Raw genomic sequence first — 14,037 nt, forward strand, 5'->3', positions numbered from 1 at the left:
AAGCTAGGGGACCCCTGAGGAGGGTGGGGTGCAAAGTTCCCTCTGATTTAGAACCAGAGCTTCAGCTCCCAGGACTGCCGGTGAGGCTGACTGCTCCCGCCCATTTCAGGGCTGGGAAAGCAAATATTCTGAGATGAGAACTCAGCCCCACAGAGCACTGCAGACTCCTGAATGGACCCAGTGGGCTGCGTGTGGGCCTGAGTGTGAATGAGTGCAGGGCAGCGCCACGCGTCACAGCGGGTCGAGGTGAGCGTGGGCAGGTGAGGATCTGGTGCGGTGGGCCCAGTCTGGCTCTGGGTACTGGACCATGACTCCCTGGCCACGCCTGCCTCCCTGGGCTCTGGGGCAAGGGAGAAGCGGTCACGGCATCTATTCAGGTGTCTGCCCCTCCCTCAGCATGTTCCATAGTCCCCCCCAAGGCTCAGCCCTCCCAAACCGAGCTATGACCTTCCACCAAGCCTGTTACCACTGAAGGTAACGGGCGAAGGTGACGGGGATGACTTCAGGTCAGACCAAAGGGGCAACATAACCTGCCCTTGGTGGTGACACAGGGGTCATAGAGCCAAGGCTAGGTGGCTCACTACCTGCCAGGGCTGGTTGCCTGCGAGAGGCTCACACATCTGCAGACCCACTGTGCTCACCGCGCTGGCTCTCCTACCCACTGATTCCAGACCGGGGAATAACCCAGAGGCCTACCGACCGCCTGCTCCTCTCCTGCCCTGTGAGCCACAGCCATAGGAACAACGGTAGGTTAGTTCAAAATCACATGGGACTTAAAGAAGCAGCCTTCCTCTTGGGAGACAAAAGCTGTCTCAGCAGAGAGCAGGAACGCCAGGCCCTGTCTGACCACCTCCCCGTCTCAATACTACGAAGACCTCGCTGGGGTCAAGGTGGCCCCACCCCTCCTCGCTCCAAGAACTCTTGAGCCCTGAGACTCACTCTCGGGGTACTTGACGTCTTTGGTTGCCTTTCTGGTTCCTTGCAAGGCCAAGGAGGCCAGGGCAGGACAACAGTTTCCTTAGCTATTGGCTGAGCCCTGACTCTGGTCACTGGTCTCAGCTACTGGTCCTCTAACCAGGCATCCGGAGGCCACCCATGCTGAGTGGCATACACTGGGGAACACTTCCAATTCAGGGATCCCCTCCGGAAGGTGAGTACCCCTGGAGAGGAAGCAGGGAACGGGTTGGGGTGGGAGATGCTGAGCTTGGTCCACAGACGTCGACAGGGGCAGGGTTGGTGTCCTGGGATCCCAGCCACACGTTCCAACCCCGGGGCCACGTGGGGCACAGAGGAAGTGGGAGGGAAAATGAGAGGTTTTGCTGGAAGAAGCAGCCCAGAGTCCACCCAGGCTGGAGGGCAGGGGCGTGGAGGAAGCGGGGCCCTCAATGGAGTCTTTGTGGAGGCCCTGCTGCTCCCCAGGGTGGGGCTGCTGTGGCATGGAGCAATTCCGAGCGGCCTTTCCTTGCCTTATAATTTTCCTCCTTATGGGGCAGCTGAGTGGATGTCTATGCCCTTTTCCACATCCCATTCCTTCTGGCTTTCTTGGCCCCAGAAGCAAGGTGGGATCCTCATCTCAGTGGGCCCAGGCTGAGGTAGGGGTCCCGGCAGGGAAGAAACAGAGTGAAGGACCCTCGCCTGGCATGGGTCTGCAGTCCCCCACTGCAACAGGGTCCTTGTGAAGCTGCTCCCATTTTACGGGTGAGGAAACTGAGGGGCAAAGACAGCAGTTATCTGTTCGATGAGCAGCTGCAAGGCTGGGACTCGAGCCCCTGTGGGTGTGGCTCCACAGCTGAGTGCTGAGGGTTCAGGGAGGGGGGTGTGCACACAGAAGGCGGGAGGGGGGTGTGCACACAGAAGGCGGGAGGGTGGGGGTGGGTTTTGTTGCTGCCTGTGAATCGGAAGTGGAGCATCTGTGGCTGGCCCCAGTGGGAGGAGGGTGTGAGAGCTGGCCTCCTGCCTGGGAAGACACACTTTTTCCCCTTCCTTTCCGGTCCTCGGACAGGGTCGGGGTTGGAGGTGGGGGGGAGTGAGGAAGGGAGGGGAAAGCATCTGCTTTCGATGGGTGGTTTGGCAGCTGGCCTTTCCCAGTGTGGCTGGATGGGGTCTGGTCTGGGGCCACCGGATCAGGGAGGGACCTTCTTCAAGGCTGGCTGCAGATGGCGCATTCCAGAAACCTCTGATAGTGCTACCCATGCCCATGGGGGTCTTGGAGGTGAGAGATGAGGGTGGAGAGGCAGGGGGTGTGGGCTCTGCCCAGGGTGAGAAGCCTGCTCTCTGATGGGCCAGCCCTCTCTTGGGCAGAAGCCAGAGGTGGGACGCCTGTTGCTCATCTCCAAGTCTCCCCATCGCTCTGGGATGAGAAACCGCTAAGGGCAGGGCTGCTGGGGAGGTGTCTCAGGGCTTCCCCCAGCCTGGCAGGCTGGCCTTGGAGACAGTGAGTGTGTGAGCTGGGATGGGGGACAGTGGAAGCAATGACTGTGGGTTTGGACAGAAGCCTGGACGAATTTGGCACAGATTGTGCTCAACGGGCTGTGCCTTGGCGAAGCCACAGCCATCTGTGCCTCAGTTCCCCCATCTGAAATATAGGAAGGAGGGGTGGGAGGACCCCACAGACAGAAGTCCCACATCCAGGAGACTGGGGGTAGCAGAGGCTTGGGTCAGGGATCAGCCCCGCAACACACACACACACACACACACACACACACACACACACACACCTGGCCCCTGGCCAGCCCAGCCCAGCAGGAAGGGGCTGGTGGGGAGGTGTGATCACTACAGTGGGTACAGCACAGCCACCTCTGAGAGGCCACAGGCCTGGCTAGACTGGAGGCTCTTGAGGACAGGACCCAGGGCCTGTATCTCCGGGCCAGCGCATCTGCCATCCAGGAGGCCCATACACAGGTACCAACAGATGAAACATGAGCACCTAAGGGAATGCAAGGATCAAATGGTGGTGACATTTGCCCCGTAGGAGGGATTTTCTAACAGCATTGCTGTCTCACAGCAGCCAAGCAGAGGAGCAAGTTCCTGGCACTGGTGCTGTGCCTGGCCTAGGAGGGTGGACCAGGACACCACAGTGTCCTTGCTGGTGGCCTCTGTGCTAACCAGCTTCTGCCAGAGATCCCCAGACCCCCCGGCCCCTGCTCCACTGCTGGGCAGGCCTGACTCCTCTTGGAATAGTTCCTTGCCTAGTACCCCCATCTGACAACTCCGCAGACCCCTTCAGTCCGTCAGCACTCACTGAGCTGTGCCCCACCTCTGCCACCCTCTCTCCAGCCGACCTCTTCTCCCCTGACCTCAGGCACTGCCTCTTTGCTGTCGTACCCATATCTCTGTCTCAAGCACCAAGTCTCCAGGGCTCTGGGCCTGCTGGTCAATGCCCCCTAGACGTCTACACCGGGAACATCTATAGGAACCCCCAAACCCAAGCTCACCCGCTCAAGCCAGACTCAGTATCATCTCTCCTCCAACCTGCTCACCACCCAGTGAAGGCCCCACACGCACCCACCGCTGGGCAGAAACCTGAGAGTTGCTCTGACCCTCTCCCTCTTCCTGACCATGAATGAACGTTCCCTCCATTCAGCTCCATTACTTGTCCTTCAAGTCTGTCTCCCCCTCTTGCTTCTCTGTGCCATCCCACAAGACACATGGTCACCATCCCTTGCTGCCTCCCTTTGCTAGGTGCAGTCACAGTTAACCTAAACTGAGGTGCTCCATCCTCCTCCCTTGCCTGGATGCCTTCGAGCCCCTGCCCTCTGGTGTGGCACTGAAGGTGCTGGGTGACCTTGCCCCTGCCCCGCCAGGCTTTCCTGTTCACTCCTTTGAACACCCCACGTGCCAGCCTCACCAGACCCTGGGCACCTAACAGGTCCCCATTCTGGCCTTCGCTCAGGCTGGGCCTTCTGCCCAGCAAGCTCTTCTTTCCTTTTTGCCTGTGAAATGCCCTCGTGCCCCTTCAGGGAAGAAGTCCTCCCCCACCCTTCCCCATAGCTCCTTCTCCGCATTTGGGGTGCAAAGAGACTCAACCGTGGCTTGGGGAGTTGTGTGACTGTCACCTCTCTCTGTTAACACTGTGAGCCTCAAAGGGACAAGACTGGTGACGGGAGATGGCAAGATAGGAGGGAGGGGCCCAACGGGGCAGGAGGGGTGCCACATTCCCTGGCTGACCCAGCAGCGAGGGGCTGCACCTGGGAGCTTGCCCCAGCTCTGCCCCCCACTTGTCTTACCTCCAAGCTTCTTTCAGTCCTCCTCTGCCCTGCAGGGCCCCGGTGCCTGCAGCCGGGGGTGGGGTGAGGCTGGACACAATGGCTGGGGTGGAGTGGGGCACTGCCCCATCCAGGGAGAGCTTTTCTGGGCCTGTGGTGACAGTCTGGTGCTTGTTTTTAAAGAAAATAGAATCAGAACACCTATTTATAGCTGGAGGCCACAGCCACAGACAGGAGACGGATGGGGTCTGAGGCTGCGCAGCTCCCGCTCAGGCAGGCGCTGGGGGTGGAGCCGTTCCCAGGCCCCCTGCCCCCCTTTCTCAGCCCCCAAGGCAGTGCCTGTGGGATCCTGACATTCCCTGGGACAGGATGTAGCCTGCTCTTTGGGGCAGGGGAAGGAGCGGACTTGGGTGAGGAGGATGGAAATTTTCTCTCAGAATCGGTCCCTGGGGCCCAGAGTCCTTTGTGGGAATGGGTGGAGGTGAGGGTGTGTTACATGTCTGCAAGGCACAGGAGGCAGAGAAGGACCTCTGGGGGTGCGGGTGCCGCCTGCCAGCGCACTGGGTAAAGGAAAGAGAACAGGGCAGCCAGAGAGAGAGACGCAGGGATGGGGAGAGAGAGATGGAGAGACAGCCTTGGTGAGGACACAGAGACAGGCAGGGGTCCGCGGAGAGAGATCTGCAGCCCAGCGGATGCCCTGAATAGAGGGGAGATAGAGGAAGCAAGGGGAGATCTGAAGTGGGGGGTTCCGTCCCACAGAAAGTCTTCACAGTGCTCTGGGCAGACTGGTCAGTTGGATCCAGGTGAGAAAGGGCAAGAATTAGGCATCTCTGTGGCCTGTACCCAAGAAGGCCAGGCCTTGCATCCTCCTCCCACCCCCAGGACCTGGAGACCCTCTGTTCCCGGCAATCTAATGCTGGGAGGCCCAGGTCCGTTTGGAGGCAAAGCAAAGCTGTGGGGGCAGAGCTGATGCACACGGGCTTTGTCACCAAGATCGTGGAAGGACTGTCCTGGACAGAGCGGGCAGGGCAATTCCAGGACTGCTGGGGACAGGTCTGGGCTCTGACTTGCTAGGAGGTGAATTCCCCGGGCCTGGAGGAGTTACAGGCTGAGGCTATGGCCTGGGCTCACACCTGCTGCCAGCCTCTATTCAGACCCCTCCCCTCCCTTGGTTGTGCCGTTGGGGGCTGTGGGATGGCTACAGCCTGGGGCATGTGTCATGCAGCTACAGCCACAGCGGGTGACTCAGACAGTTAAAAAAAGGAGCAGCTTTGAGCAGTGACTCAACTGGCTCTGGAGGGGCTGGGTGGGTCTGGCTGGTACAAGATGGGGTGACTGGGTTTATTTTTGGTAGGGTGGGGCTGGGGCCGGGGGTGGGGGTGGAAGAGGGGAACTGGGGGTGGAGAGGAGCCGCTGCTCTCATCCCAGGAGAGCCCCAGGGCTCCGTGCCAACTTAGGAAAACGGTTTCTTGATGCCAGAGAGCTCTGGCAGGCTGGGCTGCCTCTCAGCCCCGTTCTGAGCCTAGCCTGCCTTGCTGTGTGGACCCAGATAAGCAGCCGGCTGTCTCTGGATAGAAGCAGAGATCTTTGTCCTTTTCCCAAGAGGCTTAGAGCTGACCTTGGACAATGAAGATCCTACCCAGAGGCCCAGAGACGGACAGAGGTCTGCTCAAGGCCACACAGCAGGGCCAGGTATCCCAAGGGCTGCCATTACACATTTGGCTCATGTCCCTACAATATCTCTTCTATCCCGGGGCTGTCAACAGTTGGAAGGATGGGCTCCCATTTGAGTACCTGCCCCTGGCGAGGCTCAGCTGGGCTCCAGATGAGTGTCCGGAAGCACATGGGCACCAGATGTCCAGAGATAGAGCCTCAGCCGGGGGCAGGAGCCTGGATTCTATTGGCACGCATCTGGGGAGCTGACCAGTCTTTGCCCAACAGTCTGTTCAGAAGGTTACCTCCCTGGGGGTGAAAGTCGAGGATGCCCCCACACTGGGATCTTGACTTGGGGGCCCAGGCTTTTTATCCAGTGTCCCTCCCGTTGGCACTCCCCAAGGCTGCTCACCCCACTCTGTAGCCATTTCCCGAGACTCACTTCCCCTCTCCTCCACCAACTCTGATCTTACGCATACATGGACTCAGGCGTCACCAATACCCCTGATGGGTCCAAGCAGCCCAGGAGAGACAGAATCCCTCAGTCCTTCATTCTGGATCCTGCTCCTCACGATGCAGCCACTACTGCTTAATGAGTGGTGGTAATAGCCCCAGGGAGCTTCATGGGAGCCGTCTCACATCACTGGGCCCTGGCCTCCAGCCCCTACCTCCAGAGGGGCCCCTGAAGGGTGGGCAGAGAGCAGGGAAAAGACAGGCTTCTAGGCTCCCCATCCTATAAAAGGTCCCGAGGCCTGCTCCTTCTCTCCGTCGCCACCCATCCGCTCTTGGGACAGGGTCTGAGTTTCATTTGGTCATTCGTTCAACAGATTGATTGTGCTACGTCCTGGCTCAACCATCTCCATCCAAGGGACCGTTAGGCTTTGGGGTGGGGCTGCAAGGGGCTGTCCTGCTTCTCCTCACACAGGAGAGGTGTGTGGACCTCAGCCCAGTGAGTCAGTCAGATGCAGGACCCATCCCCACCCCCCTTTCTGAAGGGTCCTGGGCTGGCGGGCAGAGGCTGGCTTGACAGGTCCCCTGGGAGCCTGCCTCCCCCTTTCCGTGTCACTTCATCCCACACAGACCCTCTCTAATCCCCTGCTTTGGAAACTTTCTCAAAGATTCCTAAGCAGGAACCAGCCCCCACCCGTCCTCCGCCACCATTGCTGGGCCTGCCCCACTCCAGAAGAAGATGGGAATAAGAGGATAACAGCAACCTCAGGACCAGGCATCTACTGAGCATTTACTCCAAGCAAAGGGCTTTAATCCCCAACACACACAGGAGGTAGGAATTATTTATCCCATTTCAGAGAGGAGAAAACTGAGGCTCAGAAAGGCCAGGTCACCGGTATTGAGGCTGGAATTAAATTCTAAGCTCTCTAACACCATGTTTTTTACCACCGTGAGCCTGGCCTCCGGTCTCCCCCAGCCCTGTAGAGGTTCCAGGAGCTGAGGACTCAGAGGAGGGAGAGGTGGGGCCTGAGTCAGGACTGAGGGGCGGGAGGGAAGCTTACTCTCAGCTGCTCCAAGACGCCCAAAAAGGGTGATTCGTTCCTGCCCTCACCACGGTGAGAAGTGTGTGTGTGTGTGTGTGTGTGTGTGTCTGGGCTGGAGGCCTGCCTGGCTGGCCTCCAGCTGTAGGAGAGCTGGACTTGCCCCAGTCACTGCACACAAGGGAAGGGGCAGGGAGGGCTGGTGTCGTGGGAATCAGCATCCTGGGCCCATTGATATTTATAGCTGAATGCGGGGGTGGGGGCTGCTCTTAGGTGGGAACGGAAGTTGGTCTCCTTTCCTCCACCCCCTCTCCATCTTCCCAGAGAGAAGGATGGCGCAGGCTAGAGGCCCCGGCCTGGTGGTGGAGCTGGGGGCTGTGTGTCCTGAGTTGGGGGCTTCCCCCAGGCTTCTGGCTCCGGGATGGACACTCTCTTTGCTAGGCCCTGAGCCAGGCTTCTGAGAACACTGTGTGTGTGTGTGTGTTTGCAAGTGTGTATCTGCACACCCATGTACGTAAACCTACTGGGTGTCACGCTGATGGAGGTCACAGAACAGGGGCAGGGGCCAGATGAAGGTAGGGGGAGAAAGGCCTGTAATCTCACAGAGATGGAGGGCAGGGCCCCAGAAGGGGGGCAGACCAGGCTGTAGGCCTGAATAATCAATGGTTGGAAAAGCCTCCCGGGGTGGTGATGCTGGAGCTGGACCTTGAAGGATGGAGAGAAGAAGAGAAGAGCCGTTGCAAGGAACAGCTTGGGCAAAGGTGGAAGGGTGCCAGGGATTATGGATTATTATCTGATGGTCTAGTTCATCAGCCAGCCTGTGGGACACAGCATCATCTTGAATGTGGAGGCTGATCTCCTGGGGGGAGAGAGGGCCCAGCCACAGCCATGGTGTCTCTGGGCCTGCAGGCAGGTGGCACCATGAGGCTGCTGTCTACCTGGATACTCAGGAGTGTCCCATTTGGTTCCGAGAGGGACAGGAATGGGATGCTGGGGCAGGAGAGCCCAGGTCCCCAGGGCTGGCTGGGAGGAAGCTGGGACTACCTTCTGCTCCCTGCCTTCAAGTCCCCAGACTTGCTCCACCTGGGGAAGGACACCTCCCAGGGGCCATTGATATCAATCTTGATCTGTATTCTTTGAAAGCCAGGAAGTCCTTTCTTGTATGTGACCTGACTCTCCCCTGCTCTCAGTATGTCTTAACTCAAAGCAATTAATTGGTTTTCAAGCCTTTCTTTTAAGCCACAGAACACTTTATCAAAACTGTATCTTACGTCAAACACCGATCTGTAAACACATGTTCATGAGACTGCTGTGCATGGATCGGGGCGGTGCAAGCATCCCGTATTCCCAGATATGGGAATGTAAAGCCCCGGAGCACCGTGGACACAGTCTGAAAACCCCTGGTTGGCTCAGTGATCTCTATGCCCCTTGTGGGCCCAGTCCTGGGTGCAGCAAGACAGTGGAGACCTCAGAGAAAAGTAGATGGGAGCTGCCCTCGGGGAGCTGCTGGTCCTGTGGGGAAGGCCACACCCAAACCAGGGTACAAGGACAAACAGCAGAGAGGTCTACCCCCTACCCTGCTAAGGATCTGCTGTGTGACTCTGAGAAAATAGCTGTCCCTCTCTGGGTCCTGGTTTCCCTATGAACCATGGGGGGCTGGCCTGGGCTGGGGAGTCTCTGCAGTGAGGTCCGGGAGGGGAGGCTGCCTTACTGACCCACCATGACACTTAAACCGCAAGAGACACACACACTGAAACGGTTTAGCATGAGCAGTGGCGGGAGGCCTGGCTAATGCACGTCAGAGCTGGCGGGGCCGGCTCTTCTGCAGGCGGGGAGCGGCACGGGCGTGGGCAGGAGCTGAGTGGGAGGAAGGAATGGTCAACAGGAGAGGCACTGTCCAGAAGATGAGTGAGCCGCGCCACCAAGCCACCTTGACAGCAGCCCCAGAGCCGCTACCCTACATCTGAGACAGATGGGGCTTCATTTGCCACCCCAGCTGTCGGTGGAGGAGTGGTGGGCTTCCTTGAAGAAGATCTGCTTATGCTGTGAGGAAGTGGGGAGGGTCTGGAAAGGTAGGGGTCACTTACTGGAGGGGTCTGCAGAGATGGGAACAGAGATCTGGGGTCCTCAGGGACCTGTCTCTCTCCTGAGGACTCGTCTCTCTCCTCTGCTGGGGGGCCTGAGTCCACTGGTCGGTGGCCGCCCACCTGGCCTGATCTGGGAAAGGCGGCTGTGGTTGGGGTGAGAACACCATGGCCTGTGTACCCCAAGAGGGACCTGAGGCCAGTCCTTCTCGTTCTCAGAGCCTCAGTTTCCTCATCTGTAAAATGGGGAATGTTTCTTGACTTATAGGGCTGCTGTGAAGCTGCAGGATAACATGGTTAGTGCCCCCCACGGGGTGTCTCGGGAGGTAGGAGCTCTGTTATAAGAGAGCTCCATCCTCTCCCCTGTTTGGAGTTACGGGCCCTCCTGAGAAGCAGAGAGCCAGGAGCCCCTACCCTAGGGAGAATCCAAGTACAAAACTGTTCACACAAATTTGGTTCATTCAAAAATTACTCATACACACTCAGTAATAATGGTAATACAATACTTCTGAAACACACCCTACGCCTGCACCTGGAGGACGAGTCGTAACTCTGGAAGGCTCTACAGAACTGGACCCACGTTGGGTCAGGGGCATGTTGGAGGCAAAAGGGGAGCTGGATGGGGCCAGGAGTTGGCGGCAAGGCGGTAAAGGAGCGGAGGGACCTGGAAGGGAACAGGCTCAAGTCTCAGACCCAAAGGCCCCCTTGTTTATTTGCTCTTGGCACTGAATAGGAGCCCCAGCGCAGCTCAGCAGCCCCTGTTCCCATCTTGTCCTCACCTCCTTCCCTGAAGGCCCCACCCAGCCCAGGTCTGCGAGCACCGCTGGTTGTGTTCACGGTTGCGCGGGCTCACATCTGTGTGCGCCAGGGAGTGTGGTCAGGGCTATTTCCAACTCCCCCTCCCCTGCCCGCCCCCTCCTTGGCAGCACGCCCAGTTCCTCACACCCCACTCCCCTCCGGCCCTTCATCAGCCGCCTGGCCCACCTGGCGCAGCCCCCTCCTCGGGCCCCCCAGGCGGGCAGCACTGAAAGTCTCTTGTCCTGGCTGGGCAGGCGGGTGGATGTTGGGAGCGGGGCTCAGTCATACTTGGTCTAGAACAGCTTTTTCAGAGTCCGGGGGGCGGGGGGTGGCGCTGGGCCTAGGGCCCTGGCCCCTGCCCTGCTCTAGAGGGCTGGGGCAGTGTACGTACACACACAGACACACACAAGGCTGAGAGGCTGTCTCCAGCACCACTCGTTCCCCCAGACCATCCTTAGAGGCAACAGAATCTACTCTGGTTCAATTCCTTGCACCTGAGGCTCCCCCGTCCCCACCCCAGCCCTGCTCTATAAGACACCCCCATCAGTTCAGAGCCCTCACCCAGATTACACAGGAACCCTCTCTGCCAGCTACTCCCGCCTGAGTCCCACGTGAGCCCCTCACCCTCTGCCTTTCAAAGTCAGCTATGCCAGGCAGGGAGGAGGTGCGGGAGCCACCGGCACTGCGTGCTCTGTGCTCACTCTGGCCTCCCAGTTTTGCTTGTGCTGTACCCCCTGGCTGGAAGCACATCCGCTCAAACCCAGTCTCGGCTCAAACCCAATCTCCCCAATGCCTGTGGCTCTGCTGGGCCTCCCACAGGGCTTAGAAGCGGCTGGACATCACACTTAGCATCCACACTGGCACAGGGGTCAAGTCTAGCCGCCCACGCAGGCGGGGAGCTCCCACAAAGTGCGCCTAGGGGCTCTTGTTGGGCAGCTGGGCTTCTCTGTGGGTTACAGCACTTTGCTTCCTCCCTGGGTCCTCAGTTTCCTCGTCTGTACAATTGGAAGGTTGGCCCAGATGGTCTCCAAAGGTGCTTGACTCTCAGGTCCCATGACCTGGATGCCCTGGAATGTTGATGAGTGCAGGGAAAGCATCCCAGTGTGCCTCACTCTGGTACCTGAGACTTGGGGGCCTTTGGGGCTATGGGTGTCCAGGAGGGGTGGGAGTGATACCTTCCTCGGTAGGGGCTGTCCCTATTGCAGAGACCAGGATGGGGGACAGAGGGGGACATGGCATGGAAACAGAGGTGGGCTCTTGGAGGGGAGCTCTGCCTGTGAGGGGGACAGGATACTAGCTCGCCCACCCCCTCACCACTTCCAAATCCCTCCTAAGGGCCGGGGTCAGCTTGATGTTATAAAACCCCACTGGCACCACGTTGCTCTCCTCTCTAGAAGCTTCGCCGGCTCCCCACTGCCAATAGGGTACAGCCATCTCAGGTTTCTGTGCCCCAGCCCAATGGCTCTTCCTGGCTTGTGCTCAAAACATATATACCTTCCAGCCAGGCTGCTGGAACTCCGTATCTCAACCTCCCTCTGCTCATCCGCCCTCAGAGCCTTTGCTCGTCGAGCCCTCGCCTGGAGTTCAGATCCCCTTCCCACCCTCCAAGGCTTGGCTCAAGGATCACCCTCTGCCCCGCCCCAGCTTGCCTCTGAATTTCTCTTCACCATTCTCCTCATCTGGATCTTTGCAGACACGATCGGAATTGCTGTTTGAGTTTTAATTTGCTTTCCTGCCTCCTGAATGAGTCCAAGTCCAGCCTATGCATTTCTGTGCACTCCTGACTGCCCAGCACAATGTCTGCACACTGTTGATGCTGAGAAGGTATTTGAGAATGGTTCTCCGTTGAAGCCCAAGGAGGTGGGTACCGGAGTCCCTCCCTTGGCTGGAGGCTGGGCAAGCAGACCTCTCTAGTCAGCTCAGATGCCCCCTTCCTATCCCTCTAGAGGCCCAGCCCACAACCCAGGCCCTGAGACCTTGAAAGATGGGGTCCCTGGGGACAGGAACAGGGAGCCTGGGGATCCAGCTCTGACTCACCCCACTGGGGGGTCCTCTCCTGACTCATTTCCCTTTTGGGTGCCTCGTGATTACTGTCCATTCTAACTGGCTTCGCCATCTAATGGGGACAGGGGTGTGGCCTAGGTCCCTGGAAGGGAGACTCCGGCCCTTCTTCTGCTCTAAGTTGTTCTTGGGAATGGTCCCGAAAGATGTAGGCTGAAGCACTGATTCATACGTACATGGGTAGTAATGACTGATGGGTCCTGAGGCCACAGTTCTTACGGCATAACTAGACCATGCCTTAACTAAGGGAAGAATGCCATAACGGTGGGATTTCTGGCATTGCAACAGAGACGGTTACATCCTAGCACCTCTCAGACGGCAGTCTCTGCTGGAAGCAAGAACCAATGCCTGGGACAGGTAGGTGTGGCAGGGGGGTGCCCAGAGCTGCCTGAGGGGCACAGGATATCTGAGGGGCACCAGCCCTGCCTCTAGGAGGCTGAAGAGTGGGTGGTCCTGTCTGTCACTAACTAGGCCTTCTCAGTGAGGAGAGAGGAGAGAGAAGACAGGAGGAGGAGGAGGAGGCCAGGAGGAAGGTGGTGGTGAAGAGGCCAGACAGAAAATGTACCCAGGAACAAGGGGAACAGGAGCAGAGCTGGGGCGCAGCTGGAGGAGGCCCCAGGAGGCTGGGGTGCTTGTGGGGCCCCACACAGGGTGGGGCAGGGTGGCTTCCTCCCCATTTCACGCCTTGCAGCACTCCCCCTTCCTTGCCTGGGTGTCTGAGGTGGGGGACTCGCTTCTCACTGTCACTATGTGTCCTTTGGGCACCAACTCAGTCATAGAAAGCCTGCTGGGCACAGGGAGCCCAGGCGGCACTGGGGTGTCTCCACTGGGTCTAGAGAACAATCCTGCACAGAGCCACACCCTAGGGAAGTGACCCTGGGGCCAACCTCAGATAACCAGAGCCCACATGACCCCCTAGATCGAGAGCCACGGCTGGGGGTCCTGCATCCCCTGGGGGTGGGGTGGTACTGCCAGAGACCCCAACCTGGGGTGGCAGAAGTGCAGTCCCCTCGTTTCCCAGTCTGGGGGCCCCCTCTGGGTCCTCCTGTCCCTTTCCTCTACCTAAGAAACCCTCCACAGCTCTTACCAGTCTAGGTCGGCGTCTCAGGCCCCTCACTCACCTGTGGATGCTGGTCCCACCAACGTAGCGAAGGTCAGAGCCAGGGTCAGGGCGGGGGCTGAGAGCAGGAGCCGCGGGCCGGAGCGCATCGCGGCGGGCTGGGCAGCGGGACTGGCGAGGAGCGGAGTTCGGAGCCCGGAGCTTGGACGCCAGAGTCTCGAGTCGAGAGAACTGGCGCGGGCTGGGGCTCTGGGCGTCCCGCCGCCTACTTAACACGGGGGCGGGGCAGGCGCCGACCGGCGCGCGCGCTCCGGTTTCAGGCCGGGGCTGTCCTGTCTGCCCCCCACCCCTAGTCTTCTTAAAGGGCCCGTGCTGGGCTGCTCCTCCCCGCCAGGGGTCAGGGGACCCTTATAGCTCGATCAGTCCCAGGCTCCACGTTAGAGATTTGGGACAAAATCCCAGAGGAGCCCAGACCTCCTGGGCTCCGGCGCAAGGGCTCCCGGAGAGCTCCGCCGGGAGGAGATGTGAGCTGAGCTAGTCCCGTCACTTCTCTGCCCTCTGCTCTCGCCTGGGTTGTGGCAGGGGCGTCCTCACGCCAGGCCTAGGAGGAAGGACAGATGCCCTCCACCCCACAGACAGCTTTTGGGCTGCTTTGCCTCTGAAGTCTCTTCAGGACGCCATTTGGA

General features: G+C 59.2%; 1 protein-coding gene across 2 annotated transcripts in view; it reads right to left on the reverse strand.

Annotated features, from left to right (window-relative positions):
* CSPG4 (chondroitin sulfate proteoglycan 4) overlaps nt 1-13,597 on the reverse strand; it is a 35,268-nt gene extending 21,671 nt beyond the window's left edge. Inside the window, exon 1 of one of the 2 annotated variants that reach the window (XM_027123677.1) lies at nt 13,413-13,597. In XM_027123677.1, coding sequence (XP_026979478.1) covers nt 13,413-13,500 — 88 coding nt within the window. In that variant the 5' untranslated portion in view covers nt 13,501-13,597. Of the gene's footprint in view, nt 1-4,226; nt 6,808-13,412 lie in introns of those variants that run through there. The other variant, XM_027123679.1, reaches the window with a different exon arrangement.
* Nucleotides 13,598-14,037: the final 440 nt, after the last annotated feature.

Source organism: Aethalodelphis obliquidens, unplaced genomic scaffold (assembly GCF_003676395.1).
Source record: "Aethalodelphis obliquidens isolate GAN/ISIS:26980383/991018 unplaced genomic scaffold, ASM367639v1 scaffold26, whole genome shotgun sequence".
Classification (NCBI taxonomy): domain Eukaryota; kingdom Metazoa; phylum Chordata; class Mammalia; order Artiodactyla; family Delphinidae; genus Aethalodelphis; species Aethalodelphis obliquidens.